This window comes from Phaethon aethereus (assembly GCF_964289735.1).
Source record: "Phaethon aethereus genome assembly, chromosome: 7".
Lineage (NCBI taxonomy): Eukaryota > Metazoa > Chordata > Aves > Phaethontiformes > Phaethontidae > Phaethon > Phaethon aethereus.
This window is the reverse complement of record NC_138583.1, coordinates 8,887,314-8,913,869: the sequence shown is the minus strand read 5'-3', so window position 1 is coordinate 8,913,869 and position 26,556 is coordinate 8,887,314. Positions and strand designations below refer to the sequence as shown.

At 40.9% G+C, this 26,556-nt stretch overlaps 1 protein-coding gene across 1 annotated transcript in view; it reads right to left on the bottom strand.

Moving 5' to 3' along the window:
• The window catches only part of CCDC6 (coiled-coil domain containing 6), a gene marked incomplete at both ends in the record, with an annotated part of 49,148 nt that extends 23,669 nt beyond the window's left edge, over nucleotides 1–25,479 (bottom strand). Inside the window, 2 exons of the mRNA XM_082002069.1 lie at nucleotides 4,545–4,694; nucleotides 25,174–25,479. Coding sequence (XP_081858195.1) covers nucleotides 4,545–4,694; nucleotides 25,174–25,479 — 456 coding nt within the window. The remainder of the gene's footprint in view (nucleotides 1–4,544; nucleotides 4,695–25,173) is intronic.
• Between the last annotated feature and the right edge of the window lie 1,077 nt (nucleotides 25,480–26,556).

The following is a 26,556-nucleotide window of genomic DNA, read 5'->3' as shown; positions in this document are numbered from 1 at the left end:
AAGAGAAATTTTCAAGATTTACTACTTTACATTTCAAAACGGTAACTCAACAACTCCTTGTCCACAGCTGCAAGAACAGATCCTGCATCAAAACACTGCTAATGATACTCTGCAAAATACCGTTCTATAATGACTAGGGATCGAGAACTCTATAAAAATATTGTTCCAAACTTTCCAGAGACTTAGTCAGGTAGACAAAAATATAACGGTGTAAGTACATGGGAAAATATAGTGAATGTATATAAGGCTTATAAGAACTTTATCAGGAATGTATGTGATGAAAAGCTTTTGTTTACTCCAAAACTTCTGTTAAGATGCACATGCTCCTTCACCTCTGTAGCATTCAGCCTAGAAAATTAAAAACTATGCTAAACAAAGGAAATTTAACTAGTAGAAGCGTACACTTCTGTATTGGGCTTCTACGGGCAGTAAAAGCTAAAGCCAGACAGTTATAAACAGGTATTATCAAGCAAGGGTATTGCACCAGAAAGCCTGGCAACAGGAAGACAGTATTATTCCAGTGAAAACACCTTCATTTATGTGCTACTGCGTATGTTTAGAATCAGTCTGGCTTATAGTAAAATGTTTCAACGTTAATTTCTTACAATATTGAAAACTTGATGTAACTCTGTGTTTCATAATAGTAATGCACATCATGCTGAACTGGGAAATTCTCATTACACTGTTAGTGAGGAACAGTGCAGCTCGTGCTCTGGCAGACAGCTTTCCCATTTACAACATTTTAACATTCTGGGAGCTCATTCCAGATGTCGCTCTGAATGTGATGCATATGCCCCTACAACTGTGACAAACAAAGGTTTGACAAAGTAAAAAAAAAAAAAAACAACAAAAAAAACCCACAGGCACTATGAAAACAGTCACTCTGATAGGTGGCTTTCAACAGAATAATACTGCAGTAATTTTGACACAGCCACAGACTAGCAAATACTTGCAAAATGAAGAGACTACAAATCCTATGCAGTTTACCAGAAATACATCCCTCCCCCTGTTCCAAAAGGCAAAGTCTTAGACAAAACAGATTAATATGCTTTTTTTCCCCCCTTAGTCACACGAGAAGCAGGAAGCCATTGAATGCGCAATGTCTGACAGCATGAATTTTGAAAGTCTAGTTCCAGGTCAGACCAATGTTGCCTGGCAATCACAGATATTAAAAGTTTAATCCCAAATAGCAAAGAACAGTGGGGCAATCAATTACTGCTCACACTTCCACTGGAGACTACTGTATTTCTGGTTAAGTCATCATCCAAAGTCTGCAGCGAATTCAGCTAGAATTCTCTCCAGAGCAAAGGTACCAAAAATGGAAGGGGGCATTTATCAATTCATTATTAGCCTTATAACTGTCTCATCAGTCTTGCATCCTCTAATAAAGACAGAATTGCTACATTCTAGTAGGTAATGGTAAGTACTGGCACTTGCAAATCTCAGGAAATTAAAAGAAGTAAATTGCAATTATCTTAACTTTTTGTGTCTGAAAAAGTCAGGAATTTAGCACTACACCTGTGTAACAGGAAAAGTATCCCGAACTAGAAAGGATACTGTAATAAATACTAAGTTGACCATGCGATGCGTGCTAACACCACCCTCTCTTCCACAAAACGAGTTTATTTGTAAGTCAGGAGTGTCTCTTTCCAGATTTTTTATCTGTCAGTCTACATGGGTATAATTTCCACGATTCATAACTGAAGAATCAAATTCCAAACAACAGATAAGCTTTCAGAAAACACAAAATCAATGTCAATACTATTTTCCATTCTTTGTTACTGAAGAAAACTCCCTGCAACTCACCAGTATTCAAATATCAATGTACTAAACCCATGATCACTATAGAGACAGAAAATTCTTTTTGTGGAAGCACACTGTAATATTCAATTTTTTCTTAATTCTACAGGTAAGCTCTTTAGGCGAAGGGACCATTTCCTTTGTATAACTTAGAAGCTGCTGAGCTAGCTACTAGTGTTTAGGAGAATATATTAATATGCATTTTTTGCATTTCACAGCAAGTTTATTACATCAAAGACATAATCAAGCCATGAAGTGAGAACTGAATAATAGTTTTAATATTAAACCGTTTGCTTTAAAACAATCAAGTCATCCACTTGTACCGCAAGTCTCGAGCCACAGTAAAGGTATGAAAAGTCATCCAGATTTATGGACTACAAAACCTGCTGACAAGGCAAATTCCTCTGACACAGCTTAAAACGTGCTTTGCACTAGAGCTCTGATATATCCCTTATCATCATCTCCTCCGTGCACTGCAGCTAACAGGTGAACCTGTTAGCAAGACATTTCATGCCACTCACCCTTCACAGGCACAATCCCTACCAACAGCGCTAGGATGCTGATAGCTGTTCCCTTTTTCAGGTAAGCTGGGTTAATATTTATAATGATGCTGAGGGAAATTACACAGCTTTAGACTAACAATTTGGAACGCAGGTGCATTTAAGAATTGCCATCTTTTAAAATCTTCTGGTTGACATGACCACATTTATCAAACACTAAAGGAGGCCTACAGGAAGGCCACATGAAATGCAGTGTAAGGCTGTAGGCTGATGCTGTTTAATAAAAGCAAGCAGTGGTCAGAATTTTACCTACATATTATTGTAGTTCTGGCTATGTAGTTACTTTCAGCGGAAACTTGCAGCTTGGCAACTGAAAGCTGGATGATATTCATGCGAAGATGCTGAATCCAAGATTGAGGATTTTCTCCAGATGCCATATAAAAGGCGAGAATAACTTCACCAGTTCTATGTCTGCATTCTGTTTCAGATATACGTGCTTCTCTGAATCTTTCTCTCACTAGTGAGAATGAAGTTACACCCTTCCAGTGGAAAACCAGCATAATGTCCTTGCATTATTTCATACATTACAACAAGGCACTCTCTTGGCCATTTTGAGAACAGTAGATTGTTACCTTTTTCCTTAATTTGGGGCAACAGCCAAAGGATACTTTCTGAAAGTCCACAGCAGAAAATAATAAAAATTAGTTGTAGTTTTAGGTTGACAAAAACCTTATATTTCTGTTTCTAATGTGCAAACCTATTTTGCATAATATTAGTAATTTAAGAACTGTTAAAGATACCGCTTTAAAGCGATCTCAGTTGAATTCCAGAAAAAAGGCTAGGCATATTTTAAGCAATTACTAGATACAGCCATTTAGTTACTGCAAAAATTGTGCAGTACAAATTTGTGTGTGAGATCATTATTTGAGTTCAAAACCCTTCAGCCACATCAAGTGTAATCCGTGCTTTTACTTTTAAAGTAAGTTTTACTTTGCTCTACACAATGTATAGTACAGCCCCAGGTAAGCTGGTTCTGTAACAGATTTCTACATAGCCCTTTCAATTAAACAACATTGCTCAACATACCATTTCTCCCTTTAGTGGAAAGCTTTTTCTATAGTGATATCTACATCTTACTTCAATTAGAAAAGAACACTCGATACCCCTATTTTACTGCCATCTGCTTCTCTATCTTTCATAAAACTGTATGACTTTGAAAGCAAACATACATCTTATTCAGAAACATTCTTGACAGTCCTCAAGAATACAAAGGGGAAATAGTAGTACCACATTGAGGATGTTTTATCTCAATACTTAACTTACTAGGTGATAAACAGACAGTGTCATAGTAGTCCCAGTTTTCAGTAATAAAATGTCAGATGGGATTAGCTCTAATGTTGTTTCCAGTGTATTTCCTAACTGCAGGGCTAAACATGCCTTATGTCTCCAGCTGCAGAACATAAGAAATGCTTACAACATACAAATTAGGTTCTTTAAAATGGACTAGTTTTTCCATGACAAAACTTGTAAGTAATGGCATGAAAAAAGCCATAGTGGATCACACCAAACATTCACTTAACTTAGTACTCTGTCTCCTACAGAGGCCAAAAGCAGGTATTTAAGGAAGTCTATCAGATCACCGCAAACATGTACAACACTTCCAACAAATACTTACCCACTTTCCAAAAACTAGTGCTTGGATAATGAAAAGAAGTTTCACTGCCATAAATGGTCTCGGCATCTTCAACTTTTTACTTTTAGCACCCAACTGCTATAAGTGTTTTAATTCAAGAGAAGCAACTGTTCTGTTGGAAGTATAGATAAACTTACAGATAAAGTCTCCTTCAAGTATTGCTGCATATTCCTGTATATAAAGTTCAGTGTTTCAGGACTCCTGTTAAATATCAAGTACTGCAACAAAAAGTGTCTGTTTCACTAACATTTTAAATTAACCAGCAACTCTCTTCTGTAAGACTGTTAACATTTACTTTAAGCTACATCCATTTCTTTGCACCTCTGTACAAACTTTCAGGCTCTCAACACTGAGTTTGCAGATGCAAACTTTGAAGCAACATATTAAAAAACACACACTACACTTCTTGTACTTCACTTTTATCAAGTGTCAGCTTTACAACAGCTAGAACCTGACCACATCCCTCTGACTGCAGTCACACTAACAAAGAAGTTCAATCACCAGTTGGTCCTGGGGCTCCTGGGAGAAACATCAGTGAAGGCACCAATTACCTGCATCAGTTTTCTTGAGAGCTCATTAGTCAGAAATTCTTCTTCCTTTTCATAGTTTACTGCAAGCGTTTCTTTTTCTTTCTGCAGAGCTTGAATCTTCTTAAACAGAGTATTACTGATGAATTCCTCTTCTTGCTCTGCCCTTGCTTGCTGTGAAGTAAAGATGTAGTTTTAATAAAAGAGGGTGCAAGTTTCCGCATTAAAAGCTGCAATTATTCAATTTCCCTTTAAATGCCCCCCACGCCTTTTTAATCTTGCTCATCATCCTGCAGAACAGTAGGATGGATCTAAGTGCTGTTACCGTCCCCTTTTCTAACATGATAGCACCTTTCGTCCTTTTTTGTTCCCCATCTTTCAGCTTGGGAAACTACACTGGTGCTTTAAAGTGGCTTACCCCTCAACAAATGCATGAACTTCCCAACCTTTTAAACTTTATAAAAGCATTACTGATTCACAGATACCTACTTCTACCTACTCCATTTCTAAAAAGAAACTCCTCTCTAAACGTTCTCCATTACGAGCTGAAGCACAGCTCTGAGATTGCTGCATTCAGCACCACGCCTTCTTTCCAGATCCCTTAAGACTGCAGCCCTGCTTTCTAGGAGTCAAGTAATGCATTTATTCTTTCACCCAGATATGTCTTGCTTCTGAGCCGTAGGCAGCACAGCTCCTCTCACGAGGATTTCTACCCAGCCACCAGTGCAGGAAAGCATACTTATATTAGTTCTCAGAACTGTTACTTCACTACATGCAACATCAACTTCAGAAAATGCCACGTGGTGGCTTTACCCTGAGGATTACCAAATTTCACAAGAAGAGGGCTACTCAGGAAATCTTCCCCATGAAGAATTACTAGAGAAGACAACTTCCATGTCAGGAATTTCCTACAGGACCTAGGCACTGCTCCACAGAAAGTCAGCCTGTGAGCTCGCTCCCTCGCATTCCCTACAGTTTGGATGTTTGTATGGTTGGGGTGTTTTTTATGTACATATTAGAAACTTGATAAATGGAACACAGAAGTTATCTTTTGGAAGTCTGTTCTAAAAGACCACGAAAGGTATTTCATACGGGCAAATGAAAGATCACAGCTACGAACTGGTAGAGCCAACTCTTAATGCCACAGTCCAAACAGAGTCCAGAGTGACAGAGATACAGAATTCCCAAGCCACCACCTTCAACAAAAGAGACAATGTAGTGTTGAGGAGCGTTTTCATCCCCTGCAATACAATCCACATCACTTGAACTGCAGATTTGTGATTCGCCCTGATTCTAATAAAATGGTATATGCTTATAGCTTATAACATGTAAAGATTCAGTAAGTTTTATTTCAGTAAAATTTGACAGAGGAAAATTTAAGAACTGAAACGGAAGCTTAACTGGAGTTTTACTGAATGCTTAGCTTCCATAATCTTCTGCCCGAAATGTGCCAAAATAACCATCTCTTTATACATATTATACACTGGAAAATACTCGAAAGATTTCATTATGTCAGTGGTCTTAACTGGAATGGTATATTCCCTAGTAATCCAAGAGACAATTACTTAAACAGAGACACCTTCCATGCTTACAAGAAAAGTTACTTAAAGAACATAAATGTCTTTAAAGTTGGTGGAACAACAGGACGATTGTAAATTTTCCCGATATTGCAAGTATCATAAAATCTAAAGCGGTGGTTTGGAACCGTCTCAGTTGAGTTCTCCTTCCATCAAGTCCTTCTCTTCACATCTTTATCTCTGCCTTCTTGTGTCTTCTCCCATCTCTATCACTTTCTTTTCTTGGCCCTTTCCTACTATCTGCCACCAGCTCCCTTCTCACTGTTACCAGCAGAGCTGGCACAAACCCAACCTGAAGAGAAAAAAAAAAAAAAGAAAAAAAAAAGGAAAAAGAAAGGTCTGGCACAACTTATTAGTTTAGGAGCTTAGGTCCTGCACAGCACCCCCTCTCTAATGTTTGTGTATCTCAGGGGCAGAGAACCGCTACTCCAGCGCATTCAGCATTGGTTATCACTATTTGTCACATCAAGACAAGGTAGAGTTGTCCAAGAGCTCTGAAGTAATGCTAAATTGTCAGCTCACATTTCAGAGGATTAAAACTCAAGGAATCTAACTGATCTCAATAACATCATCTATCACTTTCTAAATGTGGCTTTACCCAGAGCTACTAACGATCTTACATCTTCAGAGACATTTCAGAACAGAGTAAACAAGTCAAATTGCAAGGGTTCATTGTCCTCAAATCGTTAAAATGCATGCATGCTGTTCCAAAATCAACTCCTCCATTGCCTTCACTACACAGGATTTATACTGGTGTCTGCTTTTCAGCGGTCCAGATGATAGAAGACAGTAACACAGACCAAGCTTACCTAAAATTAAATTAGAAAGCACTTGGTTCTAAAAAAGAAAGGAATCGGGGTGTTCCTACTTTGATTTCCGTTCATTTCTAACTTGCACAGACTTGTTATGCTCATGCTTTGCACCAATCAAAAGCTCCAAAATCGCATTATGACAGCACCGAGCCTGCACAACACTTCGTAGCCAGATCCTGGTGTTACATTAATGATGGGTGCTTAGGCCAATGTCAACATGGGCTGCCAAGACCCCAGCCCACCCCAGCCACACAGCAATGCCCCTCCTTTGTGCTTGCACAGGTGCTCACGCAGTCGGGCAGCAGGCCAGCGCATGCAGGAGAGGGCACCCAAAAACTAATCCTTTCCCTTCCTCCTCCCATTTTTCTTTCCTGGATCCGCTTCCCAAACTGGCGCACCACACCAGGCAGAGCGCTGGCACACAGAAACGAAGAATGAACAGCCACAATTTAGACCTCTAAACTGCTCTGCAACAACCCCCTCTGCCTACAGCGCGTCGGACACCGGCTTGCGTTCAACTGGCTCAAAGGCAAAGCTGAGTACGATTACATCTGCCTCCACTGCATGAGGAATACATTTCGCAGCTGAGCAAACAACAGGAAGCCTATAAATCTAAGTATGAACTGTAAGTTCCAGATATCCATACATGATATTTAATACAATGAACGTCCACTTAAATTACCCAAGGGTCAGCAATATCAACACAAGCTTTATTAGTCAAAAAACATCGTACATTTATTAAGACTGGGTACAAATGCACGTGATGCATTATCATATTTCTTCTAAATCCACATACTTTCATTCTGAAATTTTCCCTTCATCTTGTCACTCAATACTTGGAGATAGTTCAATTATCTTAAGTAATAAAATTATTCATGTTTACCTTCAATATTGCCTAAAATCTTGAAATCTGTTATTCAGCCCATAATCAAACCGATGTTGTAACACTGTCATAAAAAATACCACTTTTAATACTATTTTCTGCACAGATTCTGCCACTGCAATACTCTTTTGGACATGTGTTCGTTATGGTTCCATATGGATAATCTGTCTCTTTATTAATTATCTGCATTTGAAAAGAGGCTCTGATATGATCTGCAAAGGGGAAATAGAGCAGGGAAATCAGAGACAGTAGGTCTTCTATGAGGGTACAGAGTTCTCGGTTTTTCTGTATTATCCATATCACATTTAACATGCAAAAACACTAACAGCAATTCACTCTGTTCTGTGTACCATATTACAAAACAAATTGCTAAGGCACTGAGTGACATAACGTGGTAACACCTGATCAGTCAATCTCTAGAAAACTGAAACAAGCAATCAACTTCCACCACAGGTTTTCTGCATAACCACAGTCACATCCACCTGTCTCCTGTGTCTCAAAACTCCATGTATAGCTAATTCGGAGCATTTCATGTATGCATCCACTAGGGAAAATCTGAAATTATTGTGGTTGAGACCATAAATGGCAAGGACTATCATGTTATTTTGCAAGAAATCAAGAACAAAGAGAGGGGTAAAAGCACCTCATGCACATAAACAAAAACTCTTATGTTTTCTAGGAAGAAAAATCCTATTCTTTCTATTGCAGTAGCATGTGAAATCCTGATCACTAGTAGAGGTGATGCATGAAGTGTTGTTAAAAACCTGTCCTTGTGAGCTTACAATCCAATGGGCTAATTTTAAAACAATTAAGAAACTTATTTCTCCTAAACTTCATATAGTAACTGAGTATCATATTAGGAAGTGTATCTCATTAGAAGTTATCTTTCCACGTGCTGCATATGCTAGCACAAACTGAAAAGTTTAGTGCCAAAATCTTCTTCTGCTCTATTCCTGTAAACACACCTTTAGCAGACCAAGTTCATACTGCTAGATTTCCCTCTGCCCTCTTGCTTCTAGTACACACAGCAGTTTCAGCTTACAGTGGGATGCTGTCTTTCTGTATCACTGCACCATACTCCAACCATACTGCTCTAGTGGCACTATTTCATGAAGCAGCAAAATCCAGTATTTCCAATAAGACATCAACTTGAACACAGTCGAACGAAAAAAAAAACCCTTAAAAAAAAAAAATCACGGCTCTCTATGCTCCCTTCTCCCCCGTTGGCTCTTCTAAAAGCTTCAAACACCTTCCTGATGCTGCACAGTAAGTAAGCACGTTCAATAATCACAACTAATACCTACTCCTTAGTCAATACCAGTACAACATTATTAGTGATCTGACATGACCAAGTTCTTGCATTTTAGTTTCAGCTCTCACTTCAGACACAATTTCAGTAACAAGTGTTTCACAAACTGCTCCAGTCACCTACATTCGACCACCTGAAACCCGGATGTCAGCCATGCCTGGCTTCCATGCTTACAAAGTATCACCTGTCTCCAGTAGTATCCAGAGTAGAGGTGACACTAGATTTCAGGCGATCTTGTTGGAAACAGCCTACCAAGTACTGTTTTGATCTAATCCACTCTTGAAGGTCCCTCACCTTTAAGGCAAGAGCCACCATGACCTCTTTACCGTTCATCCATCTTTTTATGGGGCAATTTCTGTTGACATGGACAATACAAGCCTGCAGATGGAGCTGAAGAGTAGTTTAACCTGGTTGCTGTATACAAGAAACTCAATCTTTGCTACTGAATATAGACTGAAAGGTTGGGGCAGCTTCGGGAAGAGATGATCTCAGTTGCTGCACATGTTACACTGAACTAAAGCTGTCACTTCAGAAAACAGCCTTTCCCAAAGTCCTACTAAAAAACATGATGAGCTAAAAAGGGGGTGAAGTGCAGAAAGTCACAATGGCAGGATTCTAGAATATTCAGTTCTTGCATAATATAAAATCTAAGTTTCCCAGTTCTCCTGAATTACACACTCCTCCTCTAGCAGTAGTAACTCAAGTTACTGCTCTGGCCATACTTTCTGACACCAGTTCAAAATGGTACAGAAAACTACTGGTCTAGAAATGCAATAAATATTCCAGCGAGCTGATACCATCCCCTTACAGGAGGAACTTTTACACTGCAGCTCTCCCAGGCTGGAGCTATTTTTTCCTACAAACCTTCCAGCTGCACCTGGAACAGCCACACTGCATGCAATGTGTGTTTCAGACAAAGAGAAACATGAACCACCACAAACAACTTGCTCAGAAAAAAACAATTCTCAGGATCAGAAGTCAATTGTAACTCAGAGACTCAAGGCTCACAGTACTGCCAACTATCACAACTGCACACTTCTATACGGAAGGGCTGAAGGACAAGGGAGTTCCACTGAAATCTCAGGATGATGTGGGCGCAGCTTTCCCCCAAGTGAAGGTACTTTTTTCAGCTGAGTGGCCCATCTGCAGAGAAAAGAGAGCGGATGCTCTTGCGGTTAAAGTGGTAAGCTGGAATTCAAGTCCTGGTTCAATATGTAGCGTGATTTCCTGTTTAATCTACAGCAACCCCCAGGGTCACTTCCTCAGTTCTGACAGTACTTTTTACTTTTTCTTTCTTTTTTTTTTTCCTTTCCCTTCTTTAAGATGCATTTTCAGGAGTAACAGAACTACACAAATAACAAAACCGTGCATTTTTATCTTTGTGTATGCAGTATCTCCTAGAAGCCCCATACTTTTGAAAACAAACAAACAAGCAGTAATACCTTGGTATGTTTCCTTCAGAACCCCAAGCTGTTGGGCACTTTTTTTTTGTTGTTTTTTTAGAAAACACAAAATGGCAGATGAGGAGGAAGGAGGGGTTTTTTGTTTGTTAAAAAAAAAAAAAAAAATTACAGACTTACCAGATCTTATTTCCAAAACACGCTAATGGAGAAAAAAAATCAGTATTGAGCCTCAGCCTGGTAACTTCACCTACTCTAAATGTTACCTATAGCCTAACATTAAAATCACATGCAGAACTGCCTCAAAACACAATTCCTATTACTTTTCAGCTGTTCAGTAGATGAGTTCTGCTCTAAGAGGAAAAAAAAAAAAGATAACTGGTTTTTATTACCATAACAAAGGAATATCTGTATGATAAGCAATTATTTAAAGTGGACATGTCAAAACGCTTCTGTCACAACACTCCTACCACTAACTCCAGTCACAGCAAGTTTTTCACTCAATGCCTACCAAGTGATCCAGCATATTGCCATATGAATCCGCAGTGGCCACAGACTGACTGACTAGAGAAATAAACGAGTCAAATGACACAAGACATACTTTTTCCCTCAAGTCAGTGATCGGATGTTTTCAGCTCAATGTTACTCATGCAGCCTCTACGAGACCTTCTCTCAAAAATTCAGTTTCCTTCAAGACATGGGTGTATACATCTTGTGGTTTGGGAAGCCACACAAGGAACAGCACTTCAAAAGAGCCCTCAGAACTGAAAAGCTTCCTAAAGACAGAAGTTCAGTAGTATTCATACATGAAAATAGTCTCTTCGCATCAGCAATGAAGTAAATTGATTGATGGTATGCAATTCCATTCCACTTCAGATCTGTAAACACTTAAAATAGCTGCGCTCTCTACATTTTGATGTTGACCTGCAAGAGTCTTGCACAACTGAAACCCACAAATGGTGAAAATTAAATAAGCAAGTTATGAGAACAGGCTCATTTCACAAACATCAATATTTATAAAATTAATGTATTTGGTTCATTACAAACAAGGTATAACAAGCTATATAAAATTAATAATTAATAAAGTAAATTCCTGAATTCATTTAAAATAATTAAAAATAATTTAAATGCCTTTCTTCAAAACAGATAAAAAATGAGTGTGCTCTCTTCAAGGGTTTTTATTATATTAAAATACTGGCATTAAATAGTGAAAAAAGTAGCATGTGAAAAACCTGCTGTGACAAAGAAAATGTCAAGATGAGGTCTAAAAAAAAAAAAAGTATCAACCTTCAGATAACTTTTACTTAGCAGTTTAACCATGACCGCACACTGTTATGCAAGTCTTAATGTAATTAAAGAGTATATGGTAATAAAGCACCACAAAGGAAAGGTGGCAGGGTTGTACAGGCAAGCATATTTAAACATTTCCTATTTTGAGCGCTCGACATTACAACCTTAACAATCTGACTATTCATTAGACATATGCTTTACAGCATTTATTTTTCAGTCGCTTAAACATCATCATGTAGAACAAGGTCCCAGACGGTTATCAGGGCTGGAGCCTCTGCTTCCAGCGCACAAGAGCTGTAACCCGAGCCAACAGAAGCTACAGGCCAAGGCAGGAATGACCTAGCAGGAAAATTAAATCTAGCCCACAGACCTCTCCAAATGGCTCTGTTTCACGAAGCCATTTCTCCATCTCATCACTGCACACGCACACGAAGAACACGTTTCCTGCACTTCCTGCATCTTCAGCAGCGGATTTGCAATGCATGTGTAAGATGAGTACAGCACACACAAGCAACAAGCCCAGCTCCCCTGAGTCTCCACGTTAACCGCATACAAGCAAAATATTTCTTAAAAATACACATATGTTAAATGTTCCTCAGAAAGACCATAACGACCACGGCCAGGAGGGCAGTACGGCTGGGACCATCTCACACAGCTCCCCTCTCAGCCCAGCAAAGGCAAGTGACCGTTCCCAGCACAAAGGCTGAGCAACGCCGCTCCAGCTGAAGGTACGTGTGCTTTCTGGGGGTCTTCCCCATTATTTGGGAGTTTGTACCCGACTGACCGAAGCTTTACTTTGACAAAGACAGCCAAAACGGAAAATAAAATTATACTGTCATATCAAACACTGAACCAAAGTTTGAAATACCTCTCTGTATTAATACTTTACTGATGACAAGAAGTTTTTGCTTTACTCTTTGACTGTCAGTGACACTGCTGTTTTACTGATGCATTTTTTTGTACTGTAAATAGTTTGCTAGTTAATCAATAAGTATAAAACAAACAGAATACAGAAGCACGTGGAACAGGTCTTGCTTTTATTCAGCCTCAACATAAAAGCTGCTAAAAACATAATAAGGATGCACATATACCTACAACTAGATTCGCAGTTTTATGTTTACTTTTCCTGAGTTTTTGAATGTGCACCTTTCTGGACGTGAAAGATAGAAAAAAAGAGGTCAAATTGCTTATAGTTACTGTTGTAGCCTTTACTGTTCAGTTTTAAATTTATTTTCCATACTCTGCATGTTCATTAGAATTACCATCCTTTTAAAATGTTGTGGGGTTTTTTTGACTTGCATCTAAAATACTAAAGTTTAACATAATCTGGTTATGTCATGCTACTTAGAAACCAGTAAGTCTCAGCAACACCACTACTCAATACTAGAACCTACAAGAAATGTAGTACTGCAGCAAATCAGTCTAAATTATTGTGCAATATCAGACGTCTAATGCATAAACACTTCTTAAGCTAACACATTTTAAATACTTTTTGCCTGTTTCCCCACGCATCGATAAATCACCATTTATCTTCGATGTGCCCACACATTCACTATAAAATACACTTTGCTGGACTGACCAATTAGCAAACTCAATATTGCACGCTCCCAAGGTTTCAAAGCAGGAAAAGCAAAAGGTTCAGCAGAAAAACAGACTATTAGGTGACTAATTTACTACACAGCTTCTGTTCAGAGGTATGTATGTTGGTGCTAACAGGCACTGAGCTGCGTTTTAAAAAAACAAACTTCTGCTTAAAACGCAACCGCAGCAAACTATTGTTAAAAGTGCCTTTGCTGTCACAACTGTTCTTCTATTCAAAGGCAAAAGAGCACAAACAAAAGCAGGGAGGGCGGATTTAATAGTCACCCCCCCCCCCAATAATCTTCATGAAAATCCCACTTCACTTTACGTAGCTTAGGTACGTACATTGCAAGTATGCAAATATGAACCACTTATTATATACTCTGATGAAGAAAAACAAGAGTCAAAGTATAATTAATTCTCTTATACCCAGCTTGTCCAGGCAGAAGCTGTCAGCCCACTGCTGCATGGCATCCCCCACACAGTGCCACCGGCATGTCGCATGTATCGGCAACCCCCCTGTTCCCCGGCAGAAGACCGCAAGGAGACTGGGTCCTGAGCTCAAACAGCCTGTGTACTCATCACCCTTCTCTTCTAGAGCCAAGTGGCCTTCAGCACTTGTAGATCCTTCTTTCAAGTGTGTTTAACCTGAGTATACCTACATCGATCAACCTGCCTTCCTATAAATTTATTAAAACTAGGGAGGAGGACTACCATATCAAAATTCAGTTTTGGGTTTTCCAAACTACAGCATGAGATGCTCACCATGTCATTTCTTGACTTCATTTCCTAAAAGCCTTTTTTTGCTGTTGTTGGGGTTTTGTTTGTTTTAAATGACTAGTTTAAATACAACCAAAATAATAATTAGGGATGGCAATGTTTTTCCCCATACTAGCAAGGTGTCCCTGGTCACTCAACATAACTAACCTCAGAAGACTACTCCTTTTAAAATCTCCCCTCATTTCCTTTTATGCACATTGGCTTTCTAGAGAAACACTTTCTCAGTGATCCACAAGTGCTGGAGACAGAGCTTGTTATTGATTATAATCACACCTTGTTCCAAACCAACACATTCACAAAGCAAACCCCACGCTGTCCATCCCACTGTTAAGACACATTAGCTCTAACTCCATCACAGCATACAAGTGTTTCTACTTATCCTTCCTAGGAGTCAGTGAGTGGAGTAATATCTTGTTTTTTCCTTTCTCTACAGTTTGGACATCTTACAGTACATACCTCAGTATTCTGAAGGGCAATCTCTTTGCAGGCCTTCAAGACAAGAAACAAGTCTATCAATTTAGTGTATGAAAATATGACAAGGAATATGAAAAAAACACATCCTTTGCTATGTACCGTCTGTCTCTGATCTCTACAAATCAAGGTTTGCAGAATGTAGGGGGAATACAATCATCCTTGAATATCCACCCCATACAGAACCGGAGAAGTAGGTCTAACAGAGAAATTTTTAGGACATGCCTACCCACCTTTCCACCCATGGAGCAAGAATTTCCCGTTACATGTCTCAATTTTGAGAAAAAAGGGAGTTTTTTGCAGATCTACATCTTAGGTTAAATTTACTCTCGGAAAAGGACTCTGGAGGTGTCCCTCCTCTTGACCCAACCAGGATTTCAGGGTCTGTGAGGACAGGGGTTTTGCCTAATGAATCAATTCCTGGCGACACTAGCCAGGACAAAATTTCAACTCTTCGTTTTTAACAGATGTGAAAAACATATCCTGTTTAAAGCTCTTGGAAAAACAGTGATTAAAAAACCCTACATTTTGCGAAATTTACAGTAACTGCTTGTGTTGTTAATTTGAAAGTGAAGGGAAACAAAGCAGAAATCCCAGCACTACAAAAAACAACAACAAAAAAAACAAACCAAAAACCTTCCAACACCCTCGCTGAAAGCAGAAATTAAACTGTAAGGCACAGAAAGAAGCATAACTTCATAGTACAGCCCATTAAACACTGTTGGGTTTTATCACGTCTGACTTGTTAAGAAACATTTATGCTTTTATTCAGGACCAAAGTGTATCATTGTGGGAATTTATATATGTGGTAGGAATTTTAAAAATAATTAGCATCAACAACAATAAAGGAACTAAAAAGACCTTAGCTTTACGGTAATAAGCAGACACATCACATTTTTAAGCAGTTTTAAAGAACTAAAACGTCTGAGGAAACTTTATAGATATCTGAAACCCAGTTAGGCTGTTTCGATCTTACACAGATGAACAGATACCTACCTCATTAAGCCTACCCCAAACTGAAAAACAGATCACGTGTAATATTAACGCACAGAAGATGAAATTTCAAACAAAGTCAAATTCAGAGTTGAGAGGGGAAGAAAAGGCCTTTTCCTAAGAGTTTCTCCATCAATTCGGGTATCAGTCAATGAGCCGAGGGAACACCCTTTTTTCCAGGAACAAAGTTGCTGCAATAGAAGACACGAAGGGATAGAGGACTCTCAGGAGCTGAAAGGACTGTCCCTATAGGCAACACTTAGCCTACAATGGCTGTATTTTAACTGAAAAGTTGAAAAAATTACAAACTCGAGTGTCAGGATTAAAAATTGCTTCAACGTTTCTGTAAACATTTTGCTTTAGTTTTCATTAAGGAGTCCTTGCACCCCACAAAGAAAGATGTGAAACCTGCACATCTGTAATTTGTACTTTCGAGTTTTCTACTCAAGACACTTGCCTTTTTACTGTGGAATAGTTCACCTCAAACGTCTTGCCTACATTTTTACTTCCTTCTCTCATCCCACACATTGAAATGGGGCAGTAATGGTCCACCTAATTAAAAGTAAGACACCTCTTCAGTCAAACAGAAAGACTTGACTGAAGACCTGTTACTTGAGATGTTCCCTTCTGGATGTCCCCAGGCTGCTGCACTGGAAGCAAGACGTTACAGGAATGTTTTCTGTTACAGATCCATGGGAACTTGCTTTATATTGTATTTTTTGCCTCTTTTCTAGAATATGTCTTTGTCTCTTTCCCATTCATTTTGTTCAGATCCCAAATTCTGTGAATAATTCAGTTTGTACATTTTGTCCCTATTATTCTCCTCTTTCAGTTTTTTTTGTTTGTTTGTTTAAGAGAAAGACACAAAGGATTCACCTCTTGCTTTGCTGCTAAATTCAGTGACTTCCTCCTAGCCCCGAGCCCCAAAAAGAGCAGCAAAACAACTGTTTCTTTCACTGCTTTTACCAGGCTATGCTGAAATACATCAAATGTGTACTGCTGACAATTTTCACTCCTTCGGCGGTGCCTTGTCTTGTTTCTTCATTCCAATCACATTGCAAGATCTGTTTGTGAGAAAACAGCACTCCATCCTTCTTGCAGCACCCCATAGATCCAGGTGCCGTGGAGTCACCATTCCAAGTGCTTTCTGCTCTTCCAGTCCCCACTTGGAATCCCACCCAAGCACACCTTAAAAGGTGCAGCATGAAAATAAACCCTTTGTTGAAGTCTCTAGCAGAGGCACAAGCTTGCTCACCACAGCTGTGTGCCACACACCAGCATTATTTCCTCATTTATTACTAGATGAAGATACAGCCTGTGTATACCAACAGTGAAAAACGAAGGGCTTTGAAAACAACAACTGCAATATTAACTGAAGTCAGTATCAGCACGAGGAGGAAACAAGCAATGAGGACAAGTAAACAGAGTTAAGAAGTGCCAGAAAATCACACACCCTACACCTACTCTGAAATAAAAACTATTTTTTTAAAAAATCACTTTCCTTCATCCTTCGAAATCAGCAATAAAATTCAAACTCCATTACAGTAAAAATCACAACTAAAATGACGTACAGAACTTCCAGGATTTAGAAATTATTCTAAAGTCTTGTCTGTACTAGCTTTCCAATACTGGGATTAGCAACAGTGCTAGAACCTCTAAAAATACCTAACGTTTTACTCTACCATCTAAATCAGCAGTTGTGAATGATGCAAAACTCTCTGTTGGGAATACTCATTTGGGCGAGTGCCCTGTACTGTACTAGTGAAAAAAAAATCCATTTAAAAATTCTATCAGATATAAAGCAGTAGCATGAATTACTACTTTTTTCTTCAAAGCAAACCTGTCAGGTGTACAACGCAGAAAAAAATAAAACAACTCTTTCCTTCAAGATGTTTTGAAGTCACTGGAGAGACACTAAGAAAGAATGGCCATTAGTCTCAGTAAACGTTCAAACATGACTTTAAACCGCCTTCTTAAAATGCTAGGTGACTATAAACCAGTTCTGACACACAGTTTGAGATACAAGCTCGATGAGAAAGTTCACTTAACAGAAAAGCAAAATTAGTAACTTTCTATGCAGAATAGCAAGCCCACAGGAACACCAAGAACTTTGTGTTATTAAAAACTCCTAAATGTACTCTAAAATCCCAGTTCTTAGTTCACTTCCCTCTCCAAAGTAAGTCAGAGCAATAGACCAGTATGCCTACTGACTGAAGACATTGCACCATTATTAAACACAGGAACATCAATAGAGTAACAGATAAAAAGAGTAGAGCTGTTGTGTAATATTTAAAGGCAAGCACGACATAGATTGGTATCAGAGTTTGGTATCAACCCAATGGCAATACTGGAAACAAATTAATTTACTGTATAAAGGACAGAAACATAAACAGGGTCATTCAGCACGGTTTTATAGAGAACAAGCTGTGGCAGATAAAGTCATCTTTCATCCAGGGACTATTTATAATAAAGACAACCACAAAGGTGTAGGATGTGTATATGGCACCCATATGACTTTTTTGATTTAGTAATACATGTCATACATTGTTTTTAAATGGTTATAAAATAATCAAAGTGTACAGTGGGATTTCCAAAGTGGCTTACAGACCTCAAAAATACTTGTCAGTGGGAAGTTTCATTAGAAATTTCATACCAACAGGTACTAAGCATGATGTTGTTCAATATATTCACTGTGCATTATTCTTCACTAAGTCAGTTCTAATGAAGTCTGGGAGACTGAGATTAGCAAGACTGTAAAAAATAGTAATAGAGGATAGACATCTTCACGTTTTGTTTCATTTGAAGCAAACTGAGTTCTACTAAAGCTGCGCTTCTGAAAAAAGGACCAACCCCACAAGCCAAAGGTTTCTCTCTGAGAATGGACATGGAGAGAAGGAACAAACAACTCCGTATTAGCTTCACACATGAAGCTGGAATACAGACTACTACCCAAGGTCCACCATAGAGACAGCTCACCTTCACTTCTGTACATAGTGAATTGGTGAAATTGGTACAGTAGGGAAGAAACTTAAGGGGCTGGTAACTCTTTGTAAGGAAAAAAAGAAGGGTTACAGAAGAGAGCCTCAAAAAATTCCAGAAAAGGGGAACACACTCTCCTCAGGAACATGGCTCCATAGTTATTAGCACCAAATCAAGTGCTACTGGACAATGCAGCAGTAGAAGTCAGACCTGGAAAAGGCACACAGAGTAAGCAGAGCGTGTAAGCAGAGCGTGTAAGCAGTAAGCTCACGGAAGACAACTGACAATACTGGGTGGGGAAAAAAAAAACCAACCAAGCTTAATTTGGAACTGGCAGGCTATCAGAAACATTTGTGCAAATTTGAAGGAGGAAAGTGTGTTTAGACTAGATCAGTGCATCATGTACCCGCAGCATTTTTGATCCAGCACATCAGACTTCCAGCATCTCAAGAGCCTGAGAGCTTTGACAAACTGAACTAAGTAAACTAGAAGATGCCTGTTACAGCCTGTATCTTCATAAGGAGAAAGCAGAGGATCCAGAAGATTCATTAACCTAGCCAAAAGACACAGCAGGAACCAACAGCTCAGCCTTGACGAAGCTGACGGGAAGAACCAGAGGCAGGACACCAAAGCCTTTCCAAGCACAATTGTTCTTCACCTCTCTGAGTCTTCAAATTTAAACTGGATACCCTTCCCAAAGGCACATTTCATGGTAAGTTATGAGACGCAAGGCAGGAACAACTCAGGAAAAACATGAAGATGTGACCCAAATCAAAGCAGATGATTTAGTAACTCTCTAAAGCCTCAAACTCCCTGAAAGTACAAGCACCTGTGTTCAAGGGTTCTTGTTCATTAACTGTATGAATCAATTTCTACACAGGACAGAAACATTACCAGTTCTTCTCTGATGGGTGGGGTTTTTTTGTGTGTTTGCTTTTTAACCAGCATTGAAGGCGGCCTACAACAGAGGCAAATGGAAATGTGCTGTTACCACTGCATTGACTATGTTTTTCCCTGGGAACTCAATATGCTGCGCATAACTACCAACTGTCAGCAGATGATAATATACTTTTCTACGATTAGTTCGCCAGCTGCACAGCAAGTAGCGTTGCTTTTACCATGTTAACCTAAGGGCCAAAACAGTTAGCACTAAAGTGCATTACTAAGCTTCCTTTTTCCTTTACAGACATTTTGTAGAAGCTCAATAGAAACTTCTTGGGAATCTGAGGCACACAAAAAAAAAAAATCAAATACAAGACACTCATTTCCTATGTGCCTTCTCTTCCTGAAAAATTTTGGATGGAGTTCCATTGTGTGTGTATTTGCTAATCTTAGCAACAATGTTGTCTTTACTCAAAAAGCCAGTTAAACAAAGCATTTCTAAAATAAGTTATTTCTGAGTTAGACTTTTAGTTTAGTCAGGCTACAATCTAGTTACAAATTACACAGCTAGATACAAAAGCCCCAAGCAGGTTTCTTACACCTACAGAAATATAGTCAGCCTTGACAAGTCAGCCTCTCTCACACGAGCAAGACCTACTTTAAAATAAAATGTAAATAGCAGATTTACAGATACCTCTTCTAAAATATTAATCTCTTGGCTTTCTTGGTTTGCTTTTTATCTCTAGCTGCTACTAACTAACTTTTTTCATTCATCCCCCTGCCCTTCAGTGGGCACCTTTTAAAGGTTCAGATTTTGATTCAGTTAGCCTATCCTGCCCTTTCTTCTACTATTAACTGACATATTCTGTACCAAAACAGGTGCTCTGCTTTGAAATCCTGGTGCAAACTCCAGGAAAGAAAAAAGCTCTCTAAAAAGCATTTTTGCAGGGGATTTTTGACAACATAGTACACCCATTCACTTCTCCAAACTATCTATCCAAGCTGATATTTTCCATGAAGACCCACGACAGCAGATCTCATGCATACACGTAGACACAAATCCCACCACACACTTCCTTGAGAACAAATTCTAAAATCCTACTTACTTCCAGCGTCTAAATCTGGTTGGTTGTTGAGAAAACTGTAACAAGTCTACAATACCACACAGGATTTTTCTGACTTGCAAGTCTCAGAAAGCCTGTTGGTTTGCAGGAGACGACTGTTATCGGAAGCAACAAGTTTCTTCAGGATTTGTGAGTAGGGGCAAGGAAATAGGAGCTGAGTAAGGCTTTTTCTTCCATTGTTTCTCCCAACTGGTGGGAGGCTGTTCACATTCTCTGCAGAAACACCGAGGAGATCGAGAAGCCGGGAGACACAACTGCCCTCTGCTAGGGCTCAGGGAATAAAGAAACAATCAAGCTGAGAGCCAAGGCGCGGAGGCTCAGGTTTAGCTCCAGAGACGAGGGCAGCAGAGGTCTCACAGTAAAACACGGCCACGCGCAACCCACGGCGGCGTACAGCAGCCCCTTGCCCCGGCGCCCCTTGCCAGCGAGCTCTGCAGAAGTCGCTACCAGACAGCGAGAACTCACGGCAAGCCCACAAAAACCACCATCCAAGTGTAACTGACGCCATCAGCGTTTTTGGATCAGGCTGCCTCATCTGAATCGGTGATCTTGTTGGGGATCCACACAGCACCACAAATCGGGATTTCTAGGAATATTCCCTTCCCTACAAAGCAAACCGTGGGGAAAAAACTGAGAAGCTGTTCTTGTAAAATCTATGTTACAAAGCATTAAAACTGCTACATCAAGCATTCTGGAGCAGGAACATTTTTAAATTAAAGCTTCTCAAATATGCTGTCTTCACCTCAGTTGAAAAAAACCCAAACAACAGAATAAGGCTTAGTATACTTGATTTTTCTAACACTACAGAAGATGTCTGACTATAGCAGGCCAATTTACACAAGTTAAATTACTGAATCTACCGTCCAAGAGTAAGCATGTATGTACCTGTAGCAATCAGGAACTAAAACTCTTTTTGCTACTAAAAGCACTCCGTTTGTATGAGGCCTGTCAGTTCAAAACAATAACAAAGAAAAGCAAAACGCTTCAGTATCAGTTAAAGATTACGTGGCCTTCACTGAAATAGGATGACTTTCTTACATCAAACACTGAACAGCAGAAAAAAGAGGTTAGAAATCCAAGTTGTACCAACTTCAAAAGAAACTTCCCAACCAAGACATACCTACACCCAGCTGAAGTATTTCAGCTTTTGTCACATGCAACAATTCAATCTTTTGAAAAGCTGTCACCCCCCACCACCAACAACCAGTTTTGAGTGTACTCTCATTTAACTATGGAAGTCATGCTGCCCCAGACTTAAGCCATTAAATATGACATTTCCTTGGCAGATGTTTCTCACCAGAAATGTAAGGGAGTTCACACAGGAAATCTACTCCTGGTAACACAGCACTATAACCAAAACTAACTACTTAACATTACAAATACATAGCATCTTGGATCTTCAGGTATGTGATTTTTCCCCAACCTAGGCAGCAACCTTTCCATTTCCTAAAAAAGATCTTGTAGAAACATACCACAGGATCATACAATTAAAAATTGCTAAATACATACAAATGAACTCTCTGCAAATGGGTCAGGTGATCTCAGTTATTTCTTAACACTTGATCTGAAGCTTCATATCTTGTAATGTAATGCTCTTGCACTGCTAGATAACACTTCAAATTTACCTAGCTCTCCCCCCTGCCTTGCCTCCCCCCTCCAGGTTTCTTTACCACTAATAGCAGGTGAGATAAAATTACCATGTATATTTACTCAGTTTCAGACTTGCACATGCGCAATAGCGTAATTTCATTTGCATTTCAGACTACTGGAAAGAGTAGAGCTTGCACATCTTTTTGGACATACATTTAGTTCAAGCTAGTTTTTCAGATTTCAGTACTAAAGTGGCATCTGTTTTTACACATTTTAGATGAGGGTTCATATGAAATTAGCAAAGTCAACACCTTTTGTCAGTCAGTTTTCCAAGTATAACTACTTAACATAGGTCTCCTACACTTAGCACTTGTTTTCAACCCTATGACACAAGGGTTAACTACAAAATACAACCAACAGGATCCTATGCAGCAAGCTACTAAATAATTCCCAAACTGTACACATACACGCTGATACAAATACTACTACACATGCACACAGAAACAAGATATCATACTAACACTTACACCAGCACAGACACAAAAGTAAGGAGGAAGAAGACCGCTTTCTACTTGGTAAACCTTAAAGGGAAAATATTCAAAACCATTAAAGACAATAGCAGGAGCTAAAGAAAGTGAAGAGTCTCTGTAGTGCTCGCACAACGAAGTTCAAACGAAGGGAGAGGGAAAGGCTTGCCGATGAAGAGCCACGTGGTTCAAGGAGTCACCTTCACCTACAGCACACAAGTTTAGTCACTTCACCTGTTCTTTTGGCTACCTGCGGGTTTCATTTTGCTCTTCACAGCTCATTCTCAACGCTTGATAAAAATCAAAGCCGATTCGTGACATCACAATGTCTACAACAGGAAACTGGTACGCATCGCCCATCTGCCGGCACAGCAACATGGCGAGAGCTCGAGCTGGCTGGTAGAGGAGTAGATTGATGAAGGTTTAGAATCACAATGGAGAAAGTCAGAAAACTTTCTATTTAGTTACATGTATATGCAAATGGCACACGTTTCAACATTCTATTAAAGTTCATCTCCAGTCACTTGTAGACTAGAGCAACTCCACGAAGTATTTTGACTGCAAATGTGTTTATATTACAAACTATGTAAACTACAGCACAAAGTGTCAGTGGCCTGAAAAAAAAAGTTATGTTTTGCATTCATTATTTTGCCACTTGCTGAATTAGAAGTGGTTTACTCAGTTGTGCACACAGTTTAGCACACCAAAGACCGAGTGTTGGCTAAAGATGCCAGTTTTCTAGTCGGCCTAGAGGTTGCTATAGAAGTCTAACACCTTTTCTCTCTTTATCAAGATGATAAAAACATACAGATGGAGTTTCAGATTTAAGAAAAATACTTCCTTTTTGTAAATTAAAATCTGATGAAAATATAAGATAATCAGTCCCTAGGGACGGCGCCTAAAGAACTTTAATGCACACAAATATTTTTTCAAGTTGTTTACAAACAATACACCTACCAGGGGTTCAGAAAGATGCTGTGCCTTTCTAACAGGCACAGAGAAAATGTCTGACTGACAAGATGTCTTAGCCCCTTTCAACATTAGAAGGCACTCCGCTGCTACCTAATTAAGACACATTCTCTTCTCGTAAAGTATTAACAAAGCACACATTTCCCCAACTAGCACTATATTTGTCATCCTTGAATAAATTACATCTGTATTGTATTTCATGCACTCTTCCGGCCCACATCCTGCTAGACACTGAATGCTTACTACTGGGAACCGATGAGAGGCTTGCCTAGACAAGCTCCATTTCTTTGCTAGATATACCGACAATGAAAAAACTGGTTATCAATAAAATAGCCATTACGCTTGTAATAAAGCGACTCGTGTGAAAAAACAGATAAGAACGAGCACATGCAGGTGGGATCGGGCTCTCTCAAGGCACCACTATCTGCACTGGCAAGGATGTACAGGACAGCATATGCAAGTATCAGGGTTACCCTTTAATCTGTCTTTAACATGTTACCTACTTCGCTTGCATGGGGGCCATAATCATTACAAGACCTAAACAATCACTCTAAACCCTGAATTAGCAAAAAAATCCAAACAACCAACACTCTAATCTAAACTCTCAGCTCACAGAGAGGAAAAAAATGTCATATTTCTTCTATTTTCATATGTACTGTATTGAGGATTGATGCTTAGCAGCATCATATAAAATGATGTTAGATTCCAAGTTATCCTCTCAGTGCTCATAAACCAGCAGCTGAGCTCTTCCCGGGACAGAGTGGTGTGCGTTACTCGCGTTGTTTTTAAGGGGTTTATTTTAAATGAGTTTTTAAATAACCTCTTGAAATACCACAGAAAACAAAACAGCACAAACCGAACACTTCTTCGTGACCGAGGCGCTATCCCGCAACTCGCTGTTTCTGCACGGGGGCTGAAGAGGGGACGGCTGAAGAGATAATCCGTAATCTCCGCAGATTACTTACACTCGGAGAAAATCTCTACTTTGAGAAACTTCGGGGAACGTCCAGCACCGCCCTTCCCCTGCACGGCCCTTCCCGCTCCCCACCCCAAAGCCCTGCCGAGCCGTGGCCGCTCGGGCAGCCGGGCCGCCCACGCGGGGCTGGGCCGGCGGGGGAACCCACCTCGGTTCCGCGCCGCCTTCCCTCCCGCCCGGTCTCGCCAGGACCCTGGTCCTCGCTGAGGGCCGGGGGACGGCGCGAAGGGCGCGGGGTGACCCCACCTGCCCCCCCCGCCCCCGCCAGGACGGGCCGCGCTGACAGCAGGGCCCGCCTGAGGTAAACTCGCCTCAACCGCCACCCCTGGGGGGGGGCGGGGGTCGCCCGGCGAGGCGGGAAGGCCGCGGCCGGGTTGAGGGGAGGGCGGCGGCGGCCGGGCCCACCCTGCGCGGACACCCCCGCGGCGGGGCACCCCCCGCCCCACACACGCACACACGGACACCCCCCCCGCCCGCCGCCGGGCCCGGCGCGGCGCCGCCCGCACTCACGATGGTGACGCTGGCCTTGCGCAGGTCGCGGTTCTCCTCCTGCAGCGCCTTGCACTTGAGCTTGTAGGTCTCCAGCTCGATCTTCAGCACCTTGTTCTCCTGCTGCAGCGAGGCCAGGCGGTTCGTCAGCTCTTCCAGCCGGAACGGCGAGATCACGATCCCGCCCGCCTTGCCCCCCGAGCCGCCGCCCGCCACCCCCGAGCCGGGCCCCGCCGCCGGGCCGCCCGCCGTCAGCGGCCCCGCCGGGCCCCCGCCGCCGCTGCCGCCGGCGCCGTCCGTGTCGCTCTCGCTGGCGCTGTCCGCCATCGCCGCCGCTCCCGCCCGCCGCCGCGCCGCCAGGCGAGCAGGGGGCGGCTCCCGCCGCGCGCCGGCGCCGCGGCCTCCCCGCGCGCCAAGAGGGGCCGCGCGCCCGCGCCGCCCGCCCACAGCGCCGCCTGCCGGCACCGCCGCCAGCCGGGGGCCGCGCCGGGTGTCGTGTCAGCAGCGCGGAAAAAAAAAAATCACTTTATTTTGCTGCAGCGCCGGTTCAGGCGCCCCCGATGGCACGGCTTCCGCGTGGGAGGCTTTGTTTAAATACTAAATTCCGCACGGCAAACAGCTTGCACGCGAACCTTCCATTTTTTACCTCAGTGTATCGGAAAACCCTGGGCTCACCCAGCAGCGCCCTGCTCCGGCTGGCAGCACAAGGCCGGAGCCCCAGGGGTTCACTTACACGCGTTCCAAACAACCGAAAACCTTCACTTTTTTTTTTTTTTTTTTTTAAAAAAAAAAAAAGAATTTATCTATAAAATGTATAGACGGGGCCTGGGTCACCCCACCCTTCTGGGGCGAGGTGAGCATGGCGTCGGCCCCAGCCCCCCAGCCCTGCTCCCCTTCATGGCACAACGTGACATGTTAATTCAGGCCTCCGTACTCCTGTAAACCCCCTTTGTATTAAGATATATCAATGTCCATCTCTCATTTCAGATAATGTAGTTTCTGATATACTATCTGCATTAGTTTCTTTTTTATTATTATTTCTCCGTGGAGCAGCTGAATAAAGGCACGGGTTGTCGTGAGATATAAGCGAGCCTGCATGCCGTTCGTTATATGGCATAATGTGGTCCGTATTGCTCCTGGATAAATTAGTCACCAAGACCGTATAATTGGTTTCTCAATTATTTATGAAGGGGTCTTTTAACAACAGTAATTTTTCTGTTAATGGCAAGTAAGGATTTCATTATCTCTAACTGCAGTACCTTTTTGTTCCATGCCACAGTAAATTTCAAATTTTACTCTTTTTAACGCCTGTAATATATGAAGGAATTCCATCTCTGTAAAGTAATTACTCTTTTTGCCTGCCTGGGAATATAAGTGCAGGTCATTTTATTTTTGGTCTCTTAA